Here is a 26,690-nt window from a genome sequence, read left to right on the forward strand (position 1 = left end):
GCTTCTAATATAAACTTAATTTGCATATTACATTTCCATCTCTCACAAGAGCCAAACAGACTTTATGGAGAATACAGATGATTCCATTATACGTGTACCGGTCACACCTGATCCTGTTTCTCTACTTTGGATATCATGCAAATATTTGAAAGAGGTGTAAATTGTTCTTTGTACACTTTAAAAAGCACAAACAGTTACATATTTAATCACTGTGAATGAGCTTAAAACTCTGTTTCACTGCATTATTTAAGAGCTGGTGATTTTGAGATTGATTTTTAATGAACTATCATGTGTTACATGACTTAAGCAGCAAAAACCTAGAGAGTAAAGGAACAACGTAATTCTAGCTCTTAAAACTCAAAATTGACAAAATTAGTTTTTCAAGTTTTAACAACATTTCTTAGTGAAAAGATAAGATGTTTCTGTTTAAGTTTGGGGGCATTTCACATGAATCACTCAGACGTCAGATGGCACTGCCTTTATTGACACGGGTGGAAAAAAACATCACACTTCGCTGGAATCTGTAAAATACTTAATTGACATCTTGTATGTGTTTTTTGTGCTGACGAAGCATTCAGGGTAAATGACTAAACTGGTACAATTGTAAAACTGTTAAAAACTGCAGTAAGCACTCAATCCTCAATTTTGGTCCAGAGATCACTGTCTAACCGTTCACAGGGAAATTACAAAGTGCTGCGTTTAACAAAAAAAGAAATGTCCAGTTTTACTGACCAGGAAACAGTATTTTTCCACAATGTCTTAGAAAACATATGGAATAATCCAAAATTTGCATATAGTGTCAAAGGACGACGATACCTGCTGTTGAGGTGGTTATTTGAAAACAAGGTTTTTAGTTTCAGGTGGTAAAATCCTTAACTGTAAAACAACAATGACAAAGAATCAATGTAAAAAAACAACTGGCTAGTCACCATGATCTGAATGAATCGGTCATAAATGTAAACCACCTGCTTTTTCAGATCTCATGACAATCAATGCATCTTCCTCAAAAGCAACTGAAAAATGGAGAAGCTGCGGAGGCGATCAGTGCAGAGAAGTGCAGCGTCATGAAGACAAATGATGGCCTGTGTTTTCTTATCATGTATTACACATCTGATGTATTGATGATTATCTGTTTCATTCAGCCAAATTTTTTAAAAATCGGTTCAAATTTATTCAAACACAGTTGATTCAGTTTTAAATGGTTACTATCTGGAGGAGCGCTTGATTCGACAGTTTGGGTGTGTGGTGGCGGCAGCAGAGCAGCCGGAGTCAGGGAGTGAACCGCTTGGCATGTTCTACACCAGTCTCCGTCTTTTGCAGTCACGCTCCATCGGGTCTTCAGTCATGTTGGTGGCTGCGCCCAGGGGAGAGACGTGGTTCAGCATGGAGTCATCTGATGCCTGACCGAAGAGGGCCATGAGCAGAGCGACGCCGAATCCTGTGGCACGCTCCCCCTGCGCAGACAAGATACAACAAAAACAGGGATCAGATCACAATATCCAGTATCATTACTGTAAAGCTACCGTGTAATTACCAGTTAGTGTCACTGAAACCCAATGATCCTGATAAATGCAACTACAGTTTAGTCCAACATTAACTCCCTGCTTGAGAGAAGACAGATGAGGAGTTTAAAGATACACTCTGCGGTTGTAAAGCGGTAAATGAGATTGAGTCATATTTTTTTCATGCGTCACAAGACCAGAGCATCAGATCTTTCTCACTTTTCAAAATGAAGAGTGGTACAAAAGTGGCACACCTGCACGGAAGTTATAGAAAGCTGTCGCATTTGAAGTATACATAATGTGGACGCAGATATCTTGTTATGCTTCCTCCAAACGCAGCACACTCTTGCTGGAGTACGTCAGGTTTCAGAATGGACAAAGTGAGTATCAGCAGAGATCAACCTCTTAAGGAGGAAGTCTGTGTTTCTACAGATAGAACTGGCTCAATCTTTCCCTGTACAACGTGGAAACTATATGCAGCACGAACACTCATCAACTGATCAAGTTACTTGGTCCTTACAAGGCCTAAGGATAGGACAGTATGTACAACTGACAATATAGGCCTGTACACACCTGGTATATGTGGTTTTTGTGATCAGATCACAAGCAGTGAGCTCGAGGTAGTTGTTAACGCACTCAGAGGTGGTCTGGGCCACATGTGTCCACATTCTTTTAGCTGTGTGAACGCAAACCCGTCCTGGGCCACATATGAAGGTCCTTGTACTCAGCCGCTGCAGTTTCACTACAAATCTGACGTATTTTCTCTCTTCTCGATTTGTTTGTAACCACCGCCACAATATCAACACTGATCACATAATCAAAAAGGCATATACACCACTTTCCTTGCTTTAAATGGTTTCGCAAAATTACTCTTCACCAGTTGATACAAATGTCATGATTCATAAACCGTCTGTTGCAACTTCCTAAAACATTCTGCTGACTTGCTTCTTTCAGGCTCCTGAGTCTCTGGTGGCAGTTAATACTGACCTCAAAACCACAGCTACAGCTGTATACGGACATTGAGAAATCTACATTACTATTACAGACAGGTTGTATAAGGTTTTATATTTTTTGAACAACAATTCAATGATGGATTTATGTGAACTTGTAGAGGTCCATGTCTTTCTGTTGTAAAGTCATAACTACACAGTCCACAAAGTCAGCAGCTATAGGAAAACAAGATCTGAGCAAGTTTTATTGCTGACGCCAAAGTTCACAGCTTGTGTAATTTGTAATGACACATGCCTGTTCTGCTCATTTCAGATCAGTTAATGTCAAGCCAACTGCAGGCAGTCAACAAATGCACACGCCTAATAACAGGCTACTGCAAAAAGTTATGATTATCACCTGATCTGTTCCAGGACAAAAACAGCACATCAGAACCTTAGGTACTCACAGCGTGAACAGGAGAGGCAATGTCAACATGGACCCAGACGCCGGACCAATCAAAGCCCAAGTGGGAGCCAATAAAGAGGCCGGCGCAGGAACTCTGTGCGTTCTCCCGATCCTGTCAAAACACAAAGGACAACAAACCTCAGCAACTTCATAAAATCAAATATATCATCAACATCACATTAGAACATCCAAAACAAATAAACACTACTTGATATGAATCAATCTGCAGACTCCAAGTTTTTCTTTTAAAAAACAAATTAGACAAATATTTCACAAGAAAACATGCGCCAAGAGAAGCTAAAAAGAACAAATTGGTTATTTACATTATTACAGTCCTCATTGATCAAATATTAAACTAGAAATATAATTTATTTATTATGTCTTTCAAACTATCTAATGCAAGATATCCATGTGTTTTCTCATGTCTTCAGGATGGATGGTGGATTGGTCACTTACTGCCACTGAGTTCTTCATGTCAGCCATGGCAGAGGTGAACTCGCTGAAGTGCAGCTCGGGGCAGTAAACCAGAGGGTGAGCGAGATCTCCGCTGCTGCGTCCTGCACGCACACACGCAACCTCCCATTGCTCACTGTTGGTCATCACAGCTGCATGGTACTTACCTGTGGAGATCCCCTGAACGACAACAACAAAAAGGTTTAGGAAATAAAGACAATAACTGTCGGAAGATTTAACATCAGTCACTGCGGCTGTCACTGACCTGTGCCCCCGTCAGAGTAGCCATATCCAGAATAATATCAGCCGACAGGTCTTTGCTGGCATACACCACCCCATCAGACAGCACCAGCCTGCCCTCTGCATCAGTGTTGTTGATCTCCACTGTCCTTGAGGATGAAACAGATGAATGGCTTGTTCAAGTTCATTCCTTTTGATTTGACTTGTAAACACTGAGTGCAATCACACCATGAACGGACAGGAAACACAGAGCAAATCAAATGAGGAAATGGACACTTTAGAATTCTAATTCCAAGCAGATGATACAAAACATGAAGTCAGGCCTCACTTTCCAGAGTAGAGAGTGTGGATATCATCAGGTCGTGTGGCTGCAGGGCCAACTGAGTTCTCTGCCAGGCAAAACACTGCATGGAGGTTATCCTTAAAGCCCTGCAGCGAAAAGAAGGAAGATTTAAAAAAAAAATTACAGCAGGAGAATCATAGAGCAGGTTATAATACAGCTGTGGAATAATCCAAAATGTCACCTCACCTGTTTAATAGTAGCTTTAAAAGCTCCTAAAATAGCAGCAGCTCCACCACAGTCTCTCTTCATTCCTGGCATTGTGGTCTACAAACAAGGAAAACATATTTAATGGGATGAAACATGCAATTAATTAAATATCTGATGTTGCTGCACCGTGTAACTGCAGAATAAGAGCTTACTTTTATACTTCCATATGTCACTACTATAAACTGGTGCATGCAGTTGCAATTACATGTGAAGGGATTATTGAGAATCTGCTTAAAGCTTTATCTAGATTGTCAGGGGTGTCATGCAGGTTATAGGATCACTGAGATCACAGTGTGTTACAACACACTACCATCTGGAACAACAAAGTTTACCATGTGATAAAATTAATTATTGTGATTAACGCAGCATGCCAACATGCCAAACCTCGAATCATCTAATAGTCCTATGCATGTAAAGACTGTTGCCAACTAAGTTTTGTTGGGCTCATCTGCACACAAAAGAACTGGCTCTAGAACCAATCTCCTGGAGAGGGCCTGTGCTGTAGCCTTTTCCAGAATTGCCCTGGATGTGGAGATACTCAAAAACCTCCAGCTGAGCCCTGTTGCATTCTACCCAGAGAATGAAAGGGTTGCTCATATGCAATTGATGCAATTGAAGGCAGCAAAGAGGAAGGCTCTGACTGTTTCTGAAGGTTGAACCCGACCAATATCATATTTCTGGCTAAGATCACTGAGGAAGTCGAGAAGCTGCAGCAAGGTGTTAGTTGTGGATAAGATTCTCCCCCTCCATAAATGTCATATTTAAATTGAGAAATCGCAAAGAATTCTCACAAATCTACAGTTATATCAGATCTCATATCTGCTATGGTTAGATACTTTTCCTGCTGAGAGTGAAAACAGCTCTTAAGATATTCATGTTTAAACAATTGAACTAGATAACTATAGTGATGTTCTTTGGGGACTTAGCATTAAAAAGAGAGATTTTTTTCATGATGTACAACAGATACTATCACATCTCCAGAGGAAAACTAGGAGTACCTTTCCCTTGATGCTGAGTCCACCAGTGTCATACACAATGCCCTTCCCCACCCATGCAATGGTTTGGGTCGCACCATCTGGTGTGTGGCTCAGGACTGCTAATGCAGGAGGATGCTCTGCTGCCTTTCCAACTCCATAGATACCTGACAGCGTAAAAGGAAAGTAAACAGATAAATAATCCAAACTAGCAATAATCAAACTAATAATAACAAATCTAATATGAGCACAGATGCATAAAATATCCTTATCACTCTCTATAAAGAGCCAAACAAAGGCAAAGTGAAACAAAATTATAATAAATTGGATTATTGTAATTTTGAGACTGGATAAATGCAGTATATTTGCGAAATATTATTTTTAGTTTGACATACAGTGTGTAAATATGTATCACATATATTGAATATGGAGTGTTCCTTGTACACAACTTTCAATAACTGGAATTGATTCTCATAATTTCCCAAATGAAGAGCATTATAAATTGTATAAATAACCCTCTACAAATACTTTAAGATACTGTTGAAAAAAATATCGTAATCATACCACTGATGAAGAAGAAAAACATGTAACTCATTATAATGGAAACTCTCAAAATGACAGGATGTAAAAAATAATGACCAAATACTGATAAAATCTTTCCCAACACTTATCATTCATTATTTTGAGAAAGACCTGCAAGATATTTTCTCAGCAAAATGTTGTAAACAGGCTTCTATAACAGTTGAGCTGTCAAAATATAAGCACATTACAGACATCTACTTGCACACATACCTCCAAACCCTCTTTGTTTCAATTCCTCTCCACGAATGATCACTGGAGTGATTCCAAGTTCAGTTCCCACAGCCTTTATCTCCTAAAAACAGAAATTAATATATGTAACAGAGGTCCACAGTAAAATATAAGTATTATATTCCTGTAGTTAAGTCAACAAAACAGAAATTCTTTCACTTACATCCAAGAAGTGATCTGTATTCATCTCATTGCACGGTGTGTCCACAATGCGAGCTGCCAGGCGCACTCCATCAGCAGCATTGGAGAGACACTAAAAATAAGAAAAGTCTTAGGATATAGTAGAATGTTTGGGTATAAAACGCTGTGTAAATCTAATAGAAAATGGAACACCCCCCAAAAAATCTGGGCATTACTTCAAGTTCTCCGACACCCAGGGGACTGCTCTCTTGTCCAACGATCACAAACTCCACAGTGACATGCTTCTTCTCAGCCCTGCGTGAGGATGAGGAGCGACGAGAGAAGATGGGGAAGGCCCGAGAGATGGCACAAGAAGATGCAAACACATCTGAACGCTCGCACACCATCTGGAGAGGAAAGAAAGAATCATATCAGAATCAGAAAGTATTTATTGCCAAGTAGGTTTACACCTACCTGGAATTTGCCTTGGTATAGAGGTGCATACAATGAACATAAAAACACAATAAGTACTACACATAAGTAGTTCCTGAGGAGTCCAGGTGCTGGAGGATGAAGTGAAGGGCCATGTTTACTGCATCGTCTACAGACCTGTTGGCTCTGTAGGCAAACTGCAGGGGGTCCAGGAGAGGGTCGGTGATGGCTTTGAGGTGGAACAGCTCAAATGCCTTCATCACCACAGAGGTCAGGGCGACGGGTCTGTAATCATTGAGTCCAGTGATCTTTGTTTTTTTGGGGACAGGGATGATGGTGGAGGTCTTGAAGCAGGCTGGTACGTGGCATGTCTCCAGTGAGGTGTTAAAAATGGCTGTGAACACCAGAGACAGCTGATCAGCACAGTGTTTCAGGATTGATGGAGAGACAGAGTCTGGCCCAGCTGCTTTGCGGGGGTTCTGTCTCCTGAAGAGTCTGTTGACGTCCCTCTCCAGGATGGAGAGAGTCGTCACTGTGGGAGGGGAGGAGGGAGGGGGCTCTGAGGTGGGCAGTTGTGGAAAGGCGCAGGCCTTTGCTATGGTGGGGGAGGTGCAGTTGATGGGCTGGAGGGTGGTGTCACGGGGGATGGTGTCAGGACTGTCCCATTGTCTTTCAAAGCGACAGTAAAACTCATTCAAGTCGTTGGCCAGGCGTGGGTCGTTAGTGGAGTGGGGGGCTCTAGGCTTACAATTTGTAATCTGCCTAAGCCCTTTCCAGACAGAGGCAGAGTCATTGGCTGAGAACTGGTGTCAGAGTTTCTCAGAGTACAGACGTTTAGCTTCTCTCACCTCCTTGCTAAAACTATATTTCGACTCTATAAACCTGTCTCTGTCCCCACTCCTGAACGCCTCTTCCTTCTCCAACCTTAACTTTTTGAGTTTGGCTGTGAACCAGGGTTTGTCATTGTTGTAACACACCCTGGTGCGTGATGGAACATAGCTGTCCTCACAGAAGCTGATACTCGTCCAGACTGTAGCAGTCCTAAACACCTCCCAATCTGTACAGTCCAAGCACGCCTGAAGATCCTCCACAGCTTCCCTGGTCCACTGCTTTGAAGTCCTCACAACAGGTTTGCAGAGTTTTAGTTTCTGCCTGTATGCAGGAATCAAATGGACCATGACGTGGTCCGAGAGTCCCAGTGCAGCCCGGGGGACAGCGTGATAGGCACTGCTTACTGTGGTGTAAAAGTGATCCAGAATGTTCTCCTCTCTGGTCGGGCATTTAATAAATTGTTTGTATTTGGGGAGTTCGCGGGTGAGATTTCCTTTGTTAAAGTCGCAGAGGACAATAACTAAGGAGTCCGGGTTAGTCCGTTCCACACACAGTATCTGGTCGGCGAGCATGCGTTGCATGCTCTTGCACATTAGCCTGCGGTGGAATGTAAACACCGACCAGAATGAATGAAACGAACTCACGGGGGGAGTAGAAGGGTTTGCATTGGATAAAAAAATATTCCAGATCTGCTGTTGAATCACTGTCAAATCATTGCACCAGCCGCAGTTAGTATAGAAGCAGACTCCGCCACCTTTCGTCTTGCCGGAGAGTTCCGTGTGGCGGTCCGCTCTGAAAAGTTGGAAGCCAGCCAACTGCAGCGCAGTGTCCGGTATCGAATCACACAGCCACGTCTCCGTGAAGCACAGAACGGAAGATGAGGAGAAGTCTCTGTTCTTACCAACTAGTAGCTGGAGTTCGTCCAGCTTGTTGCACAATGAACGCACGTTGGAGAGGAATATACCTGGTAGCGGTGTGCGAAGTCCCCGCCGGCGGAGACGCACAAGCGAACCGGCACGTTTACCTCTCCTCCGTCACTTCACTGTATGTACGAATGTGAGGGCACCTTTGACCAGAATATCCAAAATTTCGACAGATGAGGCAATGAAAGTCGGAAATAAATTCTCAGGAGTTATGACCCTGATGTTCATAAGCATTTCTCTGGTGAAAGAGCTCCCGGTTCTTAGGCAAAACAGTGAATTAACTAACAAAACAAGACAAAACATCGCGCACCAACACACCGAGGCAGCCGTCCACTGCGCCATCTTGGATTTTTCAGCCTCTGTCACAAAGCTGTCGTTCCCCGACCCAGTGTTGAAACAGAAGAAAGAAAACTCCCCCCCGTAAAAGATCAATTTACTATCACAAGAGGGCTGAACAATTGAAATGAGGATACTAACCACGATGCAGCGAGTGTTCCCTCCAGGCAGGCAGGAACGGACCAGACGGGACAAAAAGTGGGCAGAAGACGGGCTGTTATGTCTGCTGACCCGCGAAGGAAGGGCCGCCACCGTAGCATGGTTCAGGTACAGGGGGCAGCTGTCTGTTGGGTTTGGGTTCAAAGCCTTGAGAGCTGCCTGCCAAATCTGAGAAAACATGACAGAACAGACATTTTAGGTTCATTACACAGACACGACAGCTTTGCAAGATTTGTTGTGCTAACATTAAAATCCTGCACGGAAAAGGAAGTCATAAAATCCTGCACACTGTGAACGTGCACTCACTGTATTGACACCATTACTATTCAAAGAGCAGAGTCTGGGTGTGTGATCTGTTGCCTCATCAATATCTATAACTTCCTGGAGTGCAAGAATTGATTGTATATGATCTTATGTCAAGGAGAAGCCAATTAGACTACAGCTACTTCACTGCCCGTCATCCTGGTCAGAGTTTACAATGGAGTTACCATCACATCAGATTTTTGTGATGATGTGGGGGTGGATCTGGACTCTGACTGTCAGAACGAAGGATGCTGTCCTAGTTCTTGAACAATGTCTCCCACCCACTCCATGAAGTGATGGCTCAGCACAGGAGAATATTCAGTAACAGACTTATTTCCCAGAGATGCACCACAGAGCGGCACAGGAAGTCATTTCTGCCTGTGGCTGGTCATCAGACTTTATAATTGTATGATCTACTGAGCCGGCTACATGGCTTTCATAGTACAGCCATACAAGCCAGTAGCCAGTCAGATTTACCTTTAGCCTCAGCGTACCCTCAAGTTCGGCCTGTATCGGTGATTACAAGGCCACAACACTTGATGACACTAAGCTGCACAACTGGAGTTATGTCCCTAACATCTGCTGGTGGCCACTAACACCTGCTAACATCTACTGGTAGTCATGGTAACTTAAATTGTGCAGAAGACCTTCAAAACGTATAAGGGATATTCACCATCTCGTCCATATTCTAAATGTATATACTGTATATTGTTATTCAGCTTCATTTTATACATTCTATTGCAGTGCACTTTGTTTGTTTTTTTTACAAACAATTTTCCACCAAGGGTCAGTTCTGTTTTTCTGATTAATACAGTATTCCTGCTGATTTGGACAGGGGAAAAAAACATATTTTCTCATATGCCATAAATTGTCAGCAGCCTAGGTGTGGGTATGTGGGTATGTGTGTGTCTAGAGAGACCAAAACCACGTGGGAATCCAACAATATGTAAAATTAGAGATGACATGAGTTTTGATAGATTACAGGCTTCCCACAGTCACCCAGCTTCAGTGTTGTAAAGTCCATCTACCACCTGTGAAAGATCAGGGCACTGGAAGCAGCAGAGGGATGATCGTGTTGGTCAATCATTGTCAGAGGATCCTGACCTCAGAGACTCACCAGCCTCTCTTTAGACTGCATGTTACACAACCACCACTGTGGACTTTGCACGACTCACTTACAGCAACGCACAAGGAGATCAGAGTGTTTAAGACTGGGTCTGACCCCCGTAGATCTGTCACTGTGCACCAGGAACACAATGTCCTCTGTGCATGGAGCCAGGCTGCAGACTCGACATCCCTGTGATGATCATGGAGGTGTAGGGGCGGCTGTTTGTTTGCATTGTTTGCCGTTTCTGACAAAGTTGGAGAAAATCCTTTAACGTCAATAGCTGAGCTGTTTAAAATCATTTAAATGGAAAATATAATTAGCTCTGTTAATAAGGCCTTTAGATAATACGTTACTCAAAGCTCATACACATATTTTTTCGTTATTTTCCACCGATAAATAAGCACGCATCTACCTCTAACAACGCAGTTAGCTGCCGTGTTAGAGGCACTTGGTTAACCTAGCTAGTTAGCTAGTCGTGGTGCTAGTTACAATGAGCTACTCGTGCACCATGACGTTAGCACTACATTCATTTGGCTAACCTAGCAGCGTTAGCTCCGGTTAGCTGTCACCTCCCACCGTGAGTCAACACGTTACCTCTTTGCTAACGAGCGGCTGGAGCTTCCCCTTCACTTGGCTCCAGTTGACCTGCTGCAGGTTGGTCTGCTGCCCGACGATGAGGACCGGGCGGCTCGGCGGCTCCGAGTCTCCGGCCGAAGCCTTGAACTCCAGCACCACGTTCGCCATGTTTGCGACCTGCCACAGAGAGAGGCGGTGTGACGAGCACGAACAGGGAGAAAGTGGACGGACCGCTGTAGTTCACTGTGGAGCCCGGACCGGCGACGGCAGCCGGGAGAGGACCAACCCGTTCTTCTACACTTTCATTTATAGAGGGAAGTAACGCGCGGTCCACAGCGACCTCTGTCGGTGAGCAGTTAGTACTACACGAAGACCAGAAAGGAGAGCTGCACAATATTTAAATCTTATTACAATAGTGATACAAATATGCTGTCTTTGCTTTAATAAGACTAAATAAATAAATAAAATAAAGCAGGCTATGGTCTGTGTATATGTGGACAAAATAACAAAAAAAATCATGATGGATTTCACCAAACTTCTAGATGGTTTTGGAACAAAGGTCAGGTCAAAGGTCAACACAATCTCAGTCAGAAAACACATTTCCACAAATAAAAAGGGCTGGAGAGACAATCTATAGCTTAGATCAATCCATGTGTTCCTCCTCCTTTCCTCAACTTTGTTTCCTTTCCTACTTTCTCATTGTCCTTCTCCTCTTTCCTACATCTTGCCTTGATCTCCACCTTTTTCTTACCTTTCGTCTTCGTCAATTTCTTCATTTTATCCTCATTCCCTTCTCTACTGTCCCGTCATATTTTTTTGATGTTTCCTTACATATCTACTTGTTTCTCCATCTCAAAAGCCGCATGTCAACATTTTTATACCTCTGCGGCTTCAGTGGCTCTTCTACTTATTTTGACTGCCTGTGTGTAAAAAAGCTTTTCACATTATAACCTAACTTTCATGGTTAATTTTATGTTTTAACATCAAGTTATCACATTATAATGTGATACTGATCCATTTTTTCTTTTTCCAGTGTGGCAGCAACATACTTCTGTACATTAGAGCCACTATAAGAAAAAAAAAAAGAAAAAAATAATGATCTGAGACATTAGAAATGTAAAGAAAAATCTTGAAAAAAGAAAACACGCATGGGAGCAAGTTTGTTTATTATCTCTGAAAGCCATCCACAACCTTACCACACACAGTTTTCAAGTTGTTGCATCTGAAATGTCTGAAAGACGTGAGGGAAGACAGACAATTTGTTCACGTGAAAAGCTGAAACAGAGACATTATTCAAGATAAACATGATTCTAAACATTTAACTACAACCTTTAGTTGTAGAACCGTCCCCCAACAAGACTAAGATCCAAACGAAAAACAGAGGGAGATGCTCACAGGATAGGGCTCTACTCTTAGATGAAAGTTTAATTTGTAAAATGATAGAATATTTGCATAAATGTAAAGATATCTTACTGTAAAATGTAAACTTTTATGTCAGAGTGCAAATTTAAAAAGGTAAACATTAAATTTACAAATCAAATCATAAAACCTTGATCTTTACAGAGGCAGTGACATCTTTGTACCAGTACAGGTGTATTGTGCCAAGTTATGTAGCAAGAGAAAAATAATTATTAATAAAAAAAATCAATCAAGCTCTGACAATTTTAAAAGCCAATAAAATATTTATTCAGTGTCAATAAATGCTGGACACTGATCTTCTGGTTGCTTTGGATGAAGGACATGCTGCTACAGGAGATTTTCTTAACAGTGAAACTGACCCTAACCCCCCCCCCCCGCCCCAAAAATAAAATCACAATTACAAAACAGCAATTTCAGTAAGTTGCAGCTTATTTGAACAGTTTCTTCAAATGTATTTAATCATACAGAAAACAGACTTTGAGCATAGTGCTGAAACAATTGATTAGTCGATAAACATCTATTTGATTTTCAACAAATTTGATAAGCAAAAAGGTCTTTGAGTAAAAATGCCAACATTCGTTAGTTCTCGTATCTCAAGTATGAAGGATTCTCTGTTTCTCAGTTTTAGGTCTCTGGGTTTCAGGGCAAATCAACAAAAATAATTAAATAACAGTTTGAAGATGTCACAGAAATTAAAGTTATCTTTAGGTGAAATGTCAGATTTACTGAAGACACACAACTTTCTTGTTCAAAGCCTGAAATATTTTTTTTGATTCTCTGGCTTATTTAAGTGAAACATATTTAAATACTTCTGTCCCGCTTTATTCTTGTTGTGCAACATCCAGTTTCAGATGTGCTTTTTATTGCACTGTACAGTACACACTGACCTGAGGTTCATTCTCAATAATTTGGGATTTTCAAGATTATACATGTAAATGATTAACTTCATTTTAAGAACTAAATATATATACACTTAACTCAGTAAACTATATTATTAAAAACATTTTAAGCTTGTGGTACTTTTACTAAATTGAAATGTAATTCATGATGATATTAGAATAATACGTTACTCATATCAATCTAGTGTCAGCTACAGTCCGGACAGAATAAGAAAATAGAGTCTTAATAATTGCATAAAAGGTTTATAGCACCTGTTAGATATTTTAAAAACACGTATTTTAAGAAGCAATGTCTAATATGCAAAATAGAACTTACAGACCGACAGACAGACCCACACACACACACACACACACACACACATACACACACACACACACCCACACACACACACACACACAAATAAAACACAGTCATCTGCGTATTCTTGCACTTGTTTAGCTCTGGACGAATCTATAGGCTTCAGGCTTTGGTGATTAATGAGCTAAGAACTGAGGCTAATACTGACAGTGGCTGTGGTTCAGGTAGAGAGGCTTGTGTGGTGTGCTCATGTTAAAACTTCCATTAATATCTAATGTTAGTGCTTCATTAAAATAACATGTATGTGCTAAACTCAAATAAAGAGAATCTAAGAGGTCTGCTAATGTTAATAAAATGTTTAAGACTATGCTACTAGCGCATGAGCACATGGTGCATGTGCAGCTGCATGTGACACACAAGTATAAATGTCATGACATGTGAAAGAAGAAGCTATGCCTGACCACACATGTTCATGGAGACTTGTATGTGCGTGGTTACGTTTGGAGACTTTGGGCTTCACAAGGATGAGATTTCACTCAGGCCAACTTAGGCGTGACAAAGGTTTCCACTGGACCCGCATGTGGCAGCAATCCCACAATTCTTCAGGAGGGGGTTGAAGTGGGAGGCTGCACCACCGCCGGCCTCTCTGGGAGGGAAAGGCTTCATGGTGGAGAGGATCAGGGCCAGACAGTCCGCAACATTTTTGTTCGGGGCACAGGCCAGAGCTGGAGTGTGGCCTGCAGAGGATCAACAGGAAAATAAATGTCAGTGATGTTGTATCGCAGGGAAAAGAGACAGTGTGGTGTTGTAGCGCTGGAACATACAGCAATTATTCCCGTTTACCTTCCTCATCTACAGCCATGACTGCTGCACCTCTGCTCAGTAACACCTGCACTACAGTCGCCAGGCCTTTCCTTGCTGCAATGTGAAGAGGCCTACATGAGAAACACACACACAGGTTTGATTGTACAGGTGGGATGTATCCATATTAAGAATTCACATGTAGTATTACTGGGGCCAATGGCACATAAGTTAATACTGTAAACTTGGAACACTTTCTTCTTAAATTCTAAAACAGATGTTGATATCAGGGTGTTTTCCATCATCAGTAAACACAATATTCACCAGCAACATCGCAATTGATGTTCTACACTAAATTTTCTTAAGAAAAAAAAATCACTTACATCTGCAGAGCACTGTTTGTTGCATTTATGAGGGTGGAGTCACTGATCTCTCCAAGGATCAACAGGGCGCACATCTCATGACCCTGCAGAATAAAACACACTGAAATAAGTGAGCAGTACGGTACAAACTACTTATGAATGCAGTAATTTGTTAAAATGTCACCAAATACTTTTAAATTCAATTTGTGAAATGCACATTGCAAATTGTTAAAACATCGCATCACATCAAAATGTGAAAATGTAAAATCCCCACTGTTGTGAATGAATGCAGGGTTTAATTAGTGAATGTAAAATTTTAAGTAATTTAGAATTGAGTATGATAGACTGTTTGTTCCTTTTAATTAGGGAACTGTTAATTTTGTTAGAAATCTTACTTATTGTAATGCACTTGAACTGTTTTGAAAGTGCAACTTGTCAAAACAGGTTTGATGACTTTTTAACCTTATTTTCAAAAGAGATTTCATTCGTTTTTGACAGGTAATCCCCACATATGCAAAAGTTACTGTGCCACTGCATGCATAGAGTACATGCATGTGTGTGTGTGTGACCTTGCTGCAGGCTAAGTGAAGGGCTGTGTTATTATTGACATCCACCAGGGTCAGGTCTGGCTTTGCGCGCTGCAGCAATAATTCTGAAATGCAGAAAATTAGACACAAAAACAGGACTTCATGTTAGAAGCATTTACCGGTTGTTTTCATGTGGACTGACAGGACAGTGCAACAGGGAAAATTATTTATATGGTGTATTAAAGGAAAACATTAGTGAGGACTGTGAGGGTCACAAACACAGTGACTACGTGTTAAAGGGGGCTGCAAATATTCCTGCAAGTATGACTGTGAAATGAAAATGTTCAAACATGATGAAAAAACAAGCAGGAGCAAATCGAGGAGAGATCAATAAAAGAGGGACTTTGATGATCTCTTGCAGGAACATTTTTGTTTTATCGTCGTCTTGAGCTGCATGTTGTCTTGATGCATTTTTAATGAAAATCAAACTTGCAAGCTTTAACATTTTTAAATCAGGCTCTTCTGTCACATACCAACAGCCATGGTATGTCCACGGTCGGCAGCAACCATCAGAGCAGAGCATCCACAGTGGTCCACAGCATTGACCTCTGCTCCCTGAGCCAGAACCAACTGGAGCCCAGAAACGTTTCCTGAATAGGCAGCTGCATGCAGGGGGGTCCTACAGTTACACAACAAACATACATATAAAAGCACATAAAAACAGACAGATTTACTGCCTTGGGAAATACATATAGTTTAAGCTTTCGGCAAGTAATTGGAAGTTAGAAAGTTGACACAAAATAAAAGTTTCAATCTTTAACAATTTAAAAGAATCTTATCACACCCACCAAGGTGGAATTTATAAATCCAACAAAAAATGTTTTCTGCAAAACAGTAGCTTGCATAGGTAGTAGATAAAACTTAAAGGTATTAATGATTTAATGAGGGAAATACCAGGTTACACTGCATTCAAATATGTGCAACTGTCACTGTCTTTATAGGTGCCCTGTACACTTAAAGAAAAAAGATGATTGCAACTTTCCTCTTACTTTAATCACATGGCTTAATCATGACTAAAGAGTCAAACATTCCTCATTAGAGTTATCAATAAATTTGAGGTTTTAATAGAACACATTTTCCATTACTTTATCATAGCCAATATATGATTTTTTGGAATAAACCGTAGAAATTCTGTATCGAATAATAAATATGAAAAAATCATGTCAAAAATAATTTAGGAGCCATTGTGACATAACTTTAAAAAATATATAATTTCAATATCTGTAGACTGAACCATACAGGCAGTGCTGCATGACAGATTTGTCGGGCTCGGCTCAGAGCTGGACTCACCTTCCTTTGGCATCACAAACGTTAACAATTTGAGGTCCTACAGTCTTCAATAGAAGTTCAGCAGCAACATCGTGTCCATTAACTCTGCAGAGGAACAATAGTTATTACCTTTATAAGCCACACTTTATGTATTTTTTTTAATTTACATTGTTTATGATACTCACAGGGCACAGTGCAGTGGGGTGAACTGATTTTTTTCCCGGTTGCTAAAAAGTTTGTTTTCAAGTAAAATGTGTAAACATCCTTCACGTCCTGTAGAGAACAGGAAACAAAACGACAACTAATAAAGCATCTCACCAGGCAAGTGTTAAACAAGACAGCCATGTGATTAAAGTAAGAGACATTATTTAGGGGCTTAAATTATACTGTGGATAACAAGCAAAGACTTTGTTGGCTTTAAAATATCCCTTCATACATGATGTAAATATATTCATATCTACATTTAGTCTGTTAAACACAGAACAAAAAAAAAAAGTGGGCACATTGGACATGAATTCTTTCCCTGATGTCCCACCGTGGTAGGCAGCCCAGTGTGTGGGCGTGTAGGCTCTGTGGTCTTGCATGGAGTCCAGAGGGTCAGCTTTCATAGCAGCCTTTAGCAAACAGCGGAGCAGCTCCGTGTGGCCACGGGAGGCTGCGATGTGCAGCGGGGTCCGTCCCTGAGAGTCTCTGCACAGAGCAGAAGCCCCATGTTCCAACAGAGCAGATACACAGTCCTCACTGTTTAACATGGCCTAAAGAGGGACAACATAAAATGTAATGTAAGAGGATAAAAAAAATCTGGAACGTCACAGATGCTAGAAAGAGAAGCATCGTAATGTAACTGACTGAACACACACAAACAGCAAATACACGTACAGCTCTATGTAATGCGGTAAAGCCCTTTTTGTCTGCAGCATCAGCATTGGCTCCTTTTTCCAACAGGATGTGGACACAGTCAGTGTGACGTCCCAGAGATGCCAGCATGAGAGCCGTCCTGCACACAGAACAAAACAAAGAATTTACTGCAGTCAGGGTTAATAGGTTTGATTCTCTGGTCATATCAGACAGGCAAAACAGAGTCTTCATTTTCTCATCTGTGTGACTGCATTTAATACAATGTGAAAAAAACATTTGTTTGTTTAATAAGCCACATTAAACAATAACATGGTGTAGTAATGTCTTTATGTGAAAAACACACACACTCACATGCTTTAAACTTAATTAGTTATAGGGATTTATCATTTTGTTATATATATATTAAGTAGTATCCATTTTAAATCTATCATGTAATACATTATTATAATCTGCTTTCCTTACTGAAAAAATATAAAAATCTGTTTAAAAAACCCAATGAAGATTCAAACTGTTGGACAGTTATTTAAAATATCAAATTCTGCCATGTCAGATTGTGAAAAATAATTTTCTGATGTCTAATGTTAATCAAAAATACCAAATTATAGTATGAAATAGTAAGTGACGTACTGTCCCTGAGTATCTAGACTGTCAATGATGTCGGCACTTTGTTTCTTGTTGACGAGCAGAAGCAGACAGTCCATCTGGCCCTCAGCAGCTGTAAGTGGGATGAGAGAAAAAGGAAAATACATCTGAATACCAAAAACGCATTTATCAGTGGAGCTGATGCAGCTTACATGTAAAAAAAAAAAATTACAACATGATAATTGGATTTCCTTTTTTTTTAATGAAAAATCTGATACACCTAAACACACCTGCAGCATGGAGAGCCGTCCGCTTGTGCTTGTGCTCCTTCAGTGTGTAGGAGGCTTGGTGCTTCAGCAGCACCTCCACACATGGAGCAAACCCCCTCTGAGCAGAGAGGTGGAGAGCAGTTCGGCCTTCAGTATCCCGTATGTCCAGACTCACTAACGTCTCACACAGTAGACGCAGGGGCTCCCGATGACCATAATACGCCTGTAGTGGCAGAATGGTAATAGTAGAGTCAAAGGCATTGATATGTGGTGAGTATTCATGTACATTATGGTGTGAAGGGGGGGGGGGGGGGGGGGGGAATGTGGTATTTGTTCTACTCACAGCTAAGTGCAAAGGACTGACTGGAATGTTACTTTCCACCTCCTCTAGACAATTGAAAGAAATCTCCAGGAGCTGCAAGAGGAAATAAAGAAACTGGGTTTAGTGAGCGATTGATTAACAACAACAAAATCTGAGCATCTAAATCAAAAATTGCACTGACCAGCTCCAGGTGCTGTTTGTTCCCATAAGCTGCAGCGTAGTGGACGGCACTGTAACCCTTATTGTTCTTCACAGTTGGGTTTGCCCCATTGTCAAGCAAGAAGTCTAAACACCTGAACACAGAGTTAAGGAAAGATGAGGAATGCTTTCTGTGTCGTTAACATGTGGTCCTGCCTGTAGGACTCTGGTATTTATTTTTAATATCAAGAAAATAAATTGTTATGCATCTGCTCCTTTCTTTGCAACGTTTCTAAATTTGTAAGAGGATCAAATTAGTCTTGTCAAAGTTTGACATCATCTATCATCATATATTTTGTCTGATTTTCACTATTTTTGGTCAGACAGTAGCATATTCAACTTTAATTTGGACTTTTAACAACTATAGGCTCTACCTCCTCCGACTATCTAGAAATGAAACCACAATATTCTGGATTAAAACACTGACATTTTGTGTATTGTGAGTCTGCGCAGTAGTGATCGGGGAATGGAGCCATTGTACAGAGGTCCCACTGATACTCGTGAGCCAGTCTCAGCTGTCAATCATGATGTATCACCTCATTTTTAGAGCATCAAATAACTAATTCAAACCAAGCTTATCAGAAACATAAACTGTTGAACAGACATCAGTGTTTTTAGAAATAGGTAAAAGAACAGAAACCATCTTTGAGAAAAATCGATATATGTGTATTTTGACAATTTTTGGAGTCTGTGGTAACATGGACGAGGCGGGTCTATGATCTATACTGGTGCCAGCCAGTGTGCGATCAAAAGGCTCCTTCGGGGAGCTGTATTGTCGTCCATCTGTATATAGAGTCTATGTCAACTACATACTTGTAAATTGAGATAATGTGCTTTTAAGTGACCGTACATTGAAAAAAACCCAGAAAGTACATTTGGTTTCTGTATATACAAACAATAACGTGACTTACAGAGAGGCCTCTTGTTCCTTTTCCAAACTGTAGTCAGGCTCAGAGTTCCCACTGTGAAAAAAAAAAAAAGACTCTGGCTTGAATGAAGTCATTTATTATCAACAGATAAATGTCCACAGGATGTTGTCCTTCTTATATTGAAGTTATTAAAGAATAAATTATTGAAATGTGTTTTCTTACCCACAGAAGGTGTGTGAAGCAGCGGTGTAGTGCAGAGGGCTGCAGCCCATCAGATCCAGCTCATTGACCTCAGCCCCCGCTCTCACCAGGGAGATTGTGCATTGGCTGCTCGCATTGGCTGCTGCATAGTGCAAAGGAGATCTGCGAGGGGCAACAGGGGACAGCTATGTTACCACCAGAAACTGCCGAGAGTTGCATTAATTGCTCCAGCTATTTAACACTGTTTACCTTCCCAAATGATCCTTTATGTCGAGTTCAGCACCGCAATTTAAGATCAAGTTGAGACAGTCAACATTTCTGTCACAAGAAAAAGAAAAGGTAGATTCAAATTCATTTATTTAATAAGAAATTAAGAGCTAGGTGTTTCAGATCTGAGTCAGACGACTTATGGGTATGTGTGAAAGAAAAATTATAAATATTTGAAATAATTATAAAAGAATAAATATTGCAAAATAATCTGTTTCATCTAGATACATTTTAAATGAACTAAGCAAAATAACTGAACTGTTCAACTGTATGTAAATCATGTGCACTTAACATTATATGCGTTTCTCGGTGTGTGTGTGTTCGTTCTCTCACCCTCCAGAGGCAGCTGCATGCAGACATGTCCTCCCATGGTCGTCCAATATGTTAATATCAAACCCAACTGACGGCAAATGAGCTGGCACAAAGTTGAAAAACTGACCTGAACACAACACAACAACACTTGAGTGGAAACGTTTGGAGTAGTCTCACTAATGAAAATGCAACAAGGAAGTGAATAAATTAGAAGTCGGCTCTTTATGAGTCAAACAGATTCTCACCATTAGACAGCAACTTTCGACAACAGTCTGGAAATCCATACAGCGCCGCCAAATGTAAAGGAAGCATTCCATGAATACCCTGTCTTTAGAGATTATAATAGATGTTAGTTAGTTTAGTCTGAGATGAGATATTTTCTGTGAGAAAAATGTACAAAATCAATTTGTTTTCATGAAGCTTTCAAAGTTCACAGGATCAATAATAATAACAAAATCTGTATCCATGTGTCTGTGTATGTGTCTGTATAGGGGCGACTACTGGGTATAGTTATTTATTGGCTAATTCAATATTTGGTTGGTCACATTGAGTTGCTGTATACTGTAGCTCCTATGTTGGGGTGTGCATTTAATTCCAAACACAGAAGCCTCTTTCAGACATGCACTGAACTCTAGTGGTTTTTCATGAAATGTTCCGTAGTGGCTGCGTCTGAGAACACAAATGTCCAAGTCAGTTTCTCCTGACATTTTTCAGAACTTTTCCTGCCAGCGCCCTGGTAAAATGTCCATAAAATGTCGAAGTGAGGACATGTGAAAATACAGCAGGAAAATGCCTGGAAAACAGTTAGTGGGAATGTTCATGACGTCAATAACACGCGACAGACGCAAAACTGACAAAACAAAAAGAATACAGCTAAAAGGATGATAAAGAGTTGAATACAGATAGAAGACTCCAACAAAGATGTGAAATTGGAAAGACAATGAGAACTGATGGCTTTTGGTGACATAGGTGACAATGTGCTGTAAACAAAATATGTGATTTCTGCAGCGATCCTGACTCCTGCATGCTCTACTCAGGCAGAACCCCTCATTTTCCAGTTGTTGTGAACGTGTCTAACTCAGACAATCTCCTGCCACATCCCTCATATCTGAAAAGCAGGACCCAACTTTCCGGATCCACTTCATAGACTGAGAACGTGTGCTCAGAGACTTTATGCCTTTTGAAGGTGTTGTGGTGTAAGATCATCATCAGACAATCTCAGGTCTGGACCTTACCTCGCCTTGTCAGCACCATTTGTCAGCAGAGTGCTGATCAACAACTCCTGACCGAATCTGGCAGCAACATGAAGAGGAGAGTTTCCGAACATATCAAAACAATCGATCTCCCCACCTGTGCAGAGGCAGAAAGATACATGGTGTTATTATGATTAAGTGTTTCTGATGAGAAGGGGCTCTGATGTTTTATGTCTCTGGGTATTACGAGGATGCAGTGTCACCGTTTCATAATTAGTTGAAGTCTATTTTACCATTTTGGATCAGAATCTGGGAGCCTGTAAAGCGTCCATGCATAGCAGCCATATGCAAAGGGCTCTTCCCTTCTTTATTCTGTTCAACAGAGAAATTAAAACAAGTTCAGTAAAAAGAAAGTCATACATCATCATAATATATAACCCATACATTTAATCCTCTGACCAATAACTATAAATACATTTGAATCCCCTTTTGTTGTTATCAAATCCACTTCTTCAAAACAAGCTCTTCACCTGCATGTTGACATCAGCGCCGTTGTTGATTAGCAGCTCGAGACACAGCACCGCGCTAGAGGAGGCAGCAGCCAGATGCAGCGGCGTGTTGCCGTGATAGTTGGGCTGATTGATGTTGGCACCGGCGTTCACCAGCTCAGTGGCCACGGTGTCCTGCCCTGTGTGACACGCCATGTGGAGCGCCGTGTTCCCATAAATGTTGGGTTCGTCAGTCTGAGAGGCAGAGTTGGAAATCATTTTAAAGCAAAAACAAAATCCTGCAAATACACTCTCAAGCAATATCAGGCGCGTTTAAAGGGTATTGTCCTGTTCACAATGCAAAGTACATAAAATAAATGGCAGCTATAGAAATTTATAAGAATGAAGAATAATTTTGGATTCTTAATAGTTTTCTAACCGAGCCACTTTACCTCTATCCCGAGCCGCAACAGATATTTGACGACTTCCAACTGGCCATTGGCGGCTGCTGCATGGAGCGGAGTGTAACCACGTTTGTCCTTGTACGTCACGTCGGCGCTGTGAGACACCAGCAGCTTGACGACCTCCATATGTCCTAAAAGAAGAGCCTGACATTTTAGACAAACATCTGCCATGCTCGCAGACAATGACACACTCCAGTCACTTACAAGCCTGTAGCCTGGAAATAGAAGCTTGGTATACAGGCCAGGTTAATATAACATTCATCAGATGTCGACTTTGTAAACAACTAATCAAATGTACACAGACTGAGATTGTGTTGATAAGAAAAGCCAATGATATCTGCAGTCATAAATCAAACATAATGAAGTTGTATGTCAAAATTGTCACTTTTGCACGTCTATTTTTGTTTCATTAAGTGAGTAAAGATACAAAATATTAACTTCCAAATCACAAATTCACTGCTCGACCAATCAAACGGTCAAAATGCCAGGATTCAATTCAGTCAGATGGATGCGTGACATAGATACGAAGGTGATGACAGTGTCTAAACTATGTACATTCCTTGTAAGCCCCAGATTGACATTCAAACTCTTTGGATAAATGTTCCTCCGTCTTATACTTGTTTAGATACTGTCATAAATGACAATGTGTTCATCTTGAAAATAGAATAAATGTCATTACCCTCTGACTTTTTAACCTTGTGTGGCTGTTTGAGCCAGTCTTAAGTGACTTTGTTTTGGCGGATCTTTTTTGGGAACAGTTACTTCCATGTCATTGTACCAGTGTTTTTAATGACCAAAGATTATTTGGGGGAAAATGTCAACTGTACATTTGAGTCTCTTTACGAGCGACGACACTTACCTTGGTATGCAGCCCAGTGGATTGCCTGCCGATCTTTTTTATCTTTGGCACACACGTTGGCACCTTTGCTCAGGAGCAAGTTCACCATCTGCAGAAACACAATAACTGGTTCAACCTGTGTGTCTATCAAATCATCTAAACCCAATCTACAATCATAGTCCAGTGGACAGCAGCATTTATTTCTTGGAAACAGTTTAGCAAACACATTTGTATTCTGGGGATAAATATAAATATTGAGTGAAACTAGATTAATATATCATTGTAAGAATGCAATTTCACAAAATGCTGCAACAACTACCAGAAACCAGGAATATGTTCCCCAGTTATCATTCACTTCCTAATGTAGATTTCCTTTCAAGCCTTGTTATGCCTTGAAATGATAACTATCAACCATAAATAAATAAATAGTCAAAGATCCCATTGATCACTACAATCAGCTTCATAGTTTACCTCTACATGGCCGCTGTGCGCTGCATGATGCAGTGGCGTCCTCCCTGACCTGTCACCAACATTCAGGCTGCAAACATGTGGTATCAGAGCTGCAGCACAACCTGTGGCCCAGTTTGCAGCGGCCATGTGTAAAGGTGTATGCCAGAATTTGTCTCGTGTGTTGACCTCTGCTCTGTGCTCTAGCAGCAGGTCCACAGCCTTCTGACAAAACAAAGACAAAGATTCAGTTAATGTCAGTTAAACATTACGACCTGGTGGTTAGAACCTAGGAGTTTGTATGTAAATTACTTACTTCATTTCTTGAGGCAGCTGCTCGGTGTAAAGGAGTCAGTGAACCCTGGTCCTTCGCGTTGACATTTGCATCTGTAGCACAGAGCAAATGCAAAGTTAAGCTAGTTAGTAGTGGTTTAGGTGTGTGGCAGACTCATTGCATTCATTACTAGAAAGAGTTAGATGCAAAATGTGTACAAGTATATACTGTTCATGATATACTTCTTTATACAGTTAATATGTTTTACCTGCAGTAATAAGAAGGTCCATAATGTGGACATCACCCAAATAAGCAGCAGCATGAAGTGGTGTGCTTTGTTCTTGGTCCTGAAAGGAAAAACACATCAAACAGTGCAGAGTGCAGCCGGCATATTTCTGTTCTATTGTTGCATTATTATCTTGGTAAATTCAGATTCTAAATTGTTTAACAATTGTCGTGCAAACTTGTTTAGTTTCTGGCTCTGCTCATGTAACATTTAACCTCATTTACATTTTGCACAAAGTGTGAATAGAAAACCTGCTTGGAAATGAACAGTTATCTAAAACCATCCAGGTGTGAGTGACACAGGTGATCTGTTTGTACCATCCCCATTAACATTTGACCTGAAACATAATGTAGGCAAATCTAATAACACAACTTTTAATAAAAACATCACAAGTACTGAGTTAACGTGGGATAATATTACCAGTGAATTGACATCTTCTTCATGGTTCAACAAAAATGTCACCTCTTCTATGTTTCGGCTGAATATAGCCTGGACCAACGGAGACTGGAAAAGAGATGTAGAGAAGAACATGACACATCACATTCTAAACTTATATCACCACTGGATTCATTCCATTGTGTATTATCATGTATCGGATTGGATGAACAGTGCAGCATAGGTGCAGTAGTTTTATATTTGCTGTAATTCTCTTGGTCTGTATATATATATATATTTCTATTCTTGGCTGGAGCTGCTGTAACAAAACCCAATCCCCTCAGCCGGGGAGTTGTAGATAAGTATTTCTGATTCTGATGAATAAAACACAATTTCAGCTGAACAGCTTTCCTCAGCAAGCTTGTTGTGTCTTACTCTGATCTCAAATACATACATAAGACTTTGTTAAGATGCTGGGATGCCAATAAACACTAAGTTATGGGTAAATAACTATCTCTTCTTGGCTTTTGACGGAGATAGCAATGCCTCATCAACACCACAGATTACAATAAGCAAACGCAGCTATGACTTAGTGAATGTGGACGTTAGCTTGTTTTATGATCTTGTTTTGGCAGGTTTTGGAGCTAACTCAACAGAGACAATAAGAACTCCACTGGCAGGACTTTGGTGGATAACAAACTTCAGACATCTAATGCTGCGTCACCAGATCGTGCCAACGGAAAAGTTTAGTCCACTGGTGCAAGGTAAGAAATGTGTGACAGTTACAAGCCCTGTGACAAACTTTGCTCGACATGTCGCTAACATGACTAGCCGGCTGTTTGCAGCGTTACTGAGAAGTCCTGTGAGTTTTCTAACGTGGATTCAGATCAACAACAAGTGATTTATTTACTACCTGGTCCTCGATGTTTCTTAACTCCATGGCCCAGTCACTCTGGAAGATCCTTCATTGAGACTGAATGTGTTTTAACTGGCTACATGTCCCCCTGCAGCAGGCAGCGGCTACTTAGCCTAGCTTTAGCTTGGTTAGCTTCTGGCTGAGATACGTGACGTATACACCACAGCTGCCAATATCGCGACAGAAATATAACCAACGTGATTTGGAAGTGTCTGGAAATTCTACTTTGGTTTAGTGTTGTGGTTCTTTTCTGAATGTAGGTATGAGTTAACATTGTTTCGATGCTTTAGTAATGTGTTTATTAAACAAATCTTGTTTTGACTTTGACAAAATAGCGTCTTCTTTAATGCAAAACCTGTAACAATAGCACTTTTATCCCATAATCAAAGGAAACATGGTCATGGTATGAATAAATAATAATAATACAAAAAATAATAAAATAGAATTAGAACATTAACTCAAGTACCATGTTTATGTACAAACTTGAGATGCTGAATTTTCCATTTTATGCTTTTACACCCGACAATCATGATTGTTGTGCTTTTTTACAGCTGCATTCAAAATTGAGAATTTTCATACAAAACACATATAAGCAAATAAAAGTATTAAGGTTTATTATTATTATTATTATTATTATTATTATTATTATTATTATTATTATTATTATTATACATGCAAAACGTAATCAGTTGATGCCTCACCTCATATCAACTCCCCAGAGAAGTATTTGGTTTTAATATTATGACATGAACCAGGAGTTCTAACCGCTAGAATATACTGGAATGTGGATTCGTGACTATAAAGTGCAAAACAACTTGCATGCACCACTGGCATTTATGTTGTCATTCATACCTTGACCGTGTTTTCTATTTTTCCTTCATTTAACACAAGGCTATTGTATACAGATTTTGTACTTGTGAAAATAATAGAGTAAATTTAAAATTAATTTACCTATACAAAGTAATCAGAAAGTCACAGCATTGGCTCCACATCAACCAGTCTCAACATAATAATAACAATCATTAATACTCCTTAGTTTTCCTCGGTACATGAAATATGTATTTTATATTTATTGTTATTAGTAACCAGCAAAATAATAAAAGATGCATTTTGATCTTATGTGATAGGTGCGTTCCCATGCCGGGAGTCAAACCCAGTTCGCCTGCAAACCAGGAATCCTTATG

The 26,690-nt window shown here is 40.4% G+C and overlaps 2 protein-coding genes and 1 long non-coding RNA gene across 3 annotated transcripts; 1 reads left to right on the forward strand and 2 right to left on the reverse strand.

Moving 5' to 3' along the window:
* Positions 1 to 463: 463 nt before the first annotated feature.
* Positions 464 to 10,999, reverse strand: npepl1 (aminopeptidase like 1). The gene is made up of 12 exons (XM_034584884.1): positions 10,731 to 10,999; positions 8,708 to 8,893; positions 6,281 to 6,451; positions 6,088 to 6,177; positions 5,907 to 5,988; positions 5,139 to 5,281; positions 4,120 to 4,197; positions 3,919 to 4,019; positions 3,616 to 3,739; positions 3,354 to 3,530; positions 2,899 to 3,009; positions 464 to 1,454 (listed from the first exon to the last, which is right to left on the reverse strand). Exons 1-12 carry the CDS (start codon positions 10,878 to 10,880, stop codon positions 1,296 to 1,298), a joined length of 1,572 nt encoding a protein of 523 aa, XP_034440775.1. The 5' UTR covers positions 10,881 to 10,999; the 3' UTR covers positions 464 to 1,295.
* Positions 6,968 to 19,188, forward strand: LOC117761195. Its single transcript, XR_004613801.1, has 4 exons — positions 6,968 to 6,979; positions 14,121 to 14,125; positions 17,524 to 17,535; positions 19,124 to 19,188. It is a non-coding gene; the product is annotated as an uncharacterized LOC117761195 (long non-coding RNA).
* Positions 11,860 to 25,670, reverse strand: LOC117761191 (serine/threonine-protein phosphatase 6 regulatory ankyrin repeat subunit C-like). The gene is made up of 28 exons (XM_034584881.1): positions 25,504 to 25,670; positions 24,636 to 24,719; positions 24,198 to 24,276; positions 23,972 to 24,042; positions 23,680 to 23,880; positions 23,230 to 23,317; positions 22,359 to 22,501; positions 21,949 to 22,161; positions 21,712 to 21,790; positions 21,461 to 21,575; positions 20,471 to 20,553; positions 20,247 to 20,352; positions 19,896 to 19,964; positions 19,668 to 19,808; positions 19,488 to 19,538; positions 18,560 to 18,671; positions 18,400 to 18,471; positions 18,078 to 18,279; positions 17,833 to 17,920; positions 17,227 to 17,344; positions 16,883 to 17,102; positions 16,533 to 16,620; positions 16,369 to 16,452; positions 15,552 to 15,697; positions 15,061 to 15,143; positions 14,513 to 14,595; positions 14,172 to 14,263; positions 11,860 to 14,065 (listed from the first exon to the last, which is right to left on the reverse strand). The coding sequence occupies exons 1-28, from the start codon at positions 25,528 to 25,530 to the stop codon at positions 13,875 to 13,877; spliced, it is 3,129 nt and encodes a 1,042-aa protein (XP_034440772.1). The 5' UTR covers positions 25,531 to 25,670; the 3' UTR covers positions 11,860 to 13,874.
* Between the last annotated feature and the right edge of the window lie 1,020 nt (positions 25,671 to 26,690).

Source organism: Hippoglossus hippoglossus, chromosome 5 (genome assembly GCF_009819705.1).
Source record: "Hippoglossus hippoglossus isolate fHipHip1 chromosome 5, fHipHip1.pri, whole genome shotgun sequence".
In the NCBI taxonomy this organism is placed as follows: domain Eukaryota; kingdom Metazoa; phylum Chordata; class Actinopteri; order Pleuronectiformes; family Pleuronectidae; genus Hippoglossus; species Hippoglossus hippoglossus.

Bases quoted from the DNA above. Each gene is read 5' to 3' on its own strand.
- npepl1 (XM_034584884.1), bottom strand. From the start codon at position 10,880: ATGGCGAACGTGGTGCTGGAGTTCAAGGCTTCGGCCGGAGACTCGGAG. The intron at 6,452-8,707 runs GTTAGTATCCTC...TTTCCTCTCCAG, and splicing joins GGAACACTCGCTGCATCGTG to ATGGTGTGCGAGCGTTCAGA. The intron at 4,198-5,138 runs GTACTCCTAGTT...CCTTGTTTGTAG, and splicing joins GACTCAGCATCAAGGGAAAG to ACCACAATGCCAGGAATGAA.
- LOC117761191 (XM_034584881.1), bottom strand. From the start codon at position 25,530: ATGGAGTTAAGAAACATCGAGGACCAG. The intron at 19,539-19,667 runs GTAAGAAAACAC...TTTTTTTCACAG, and splicing joins GCTTCACACACCTTCTGTGG to TGGGAACTCTGAGCCTGACT. The intron at 14,066-14,171 runs GTAAACGGGAAT...GATCCTCTGCAG, and splicing joins CATGGCTGTAGATGAGGAAG to GCCACACTCCAGCTCTGGCC.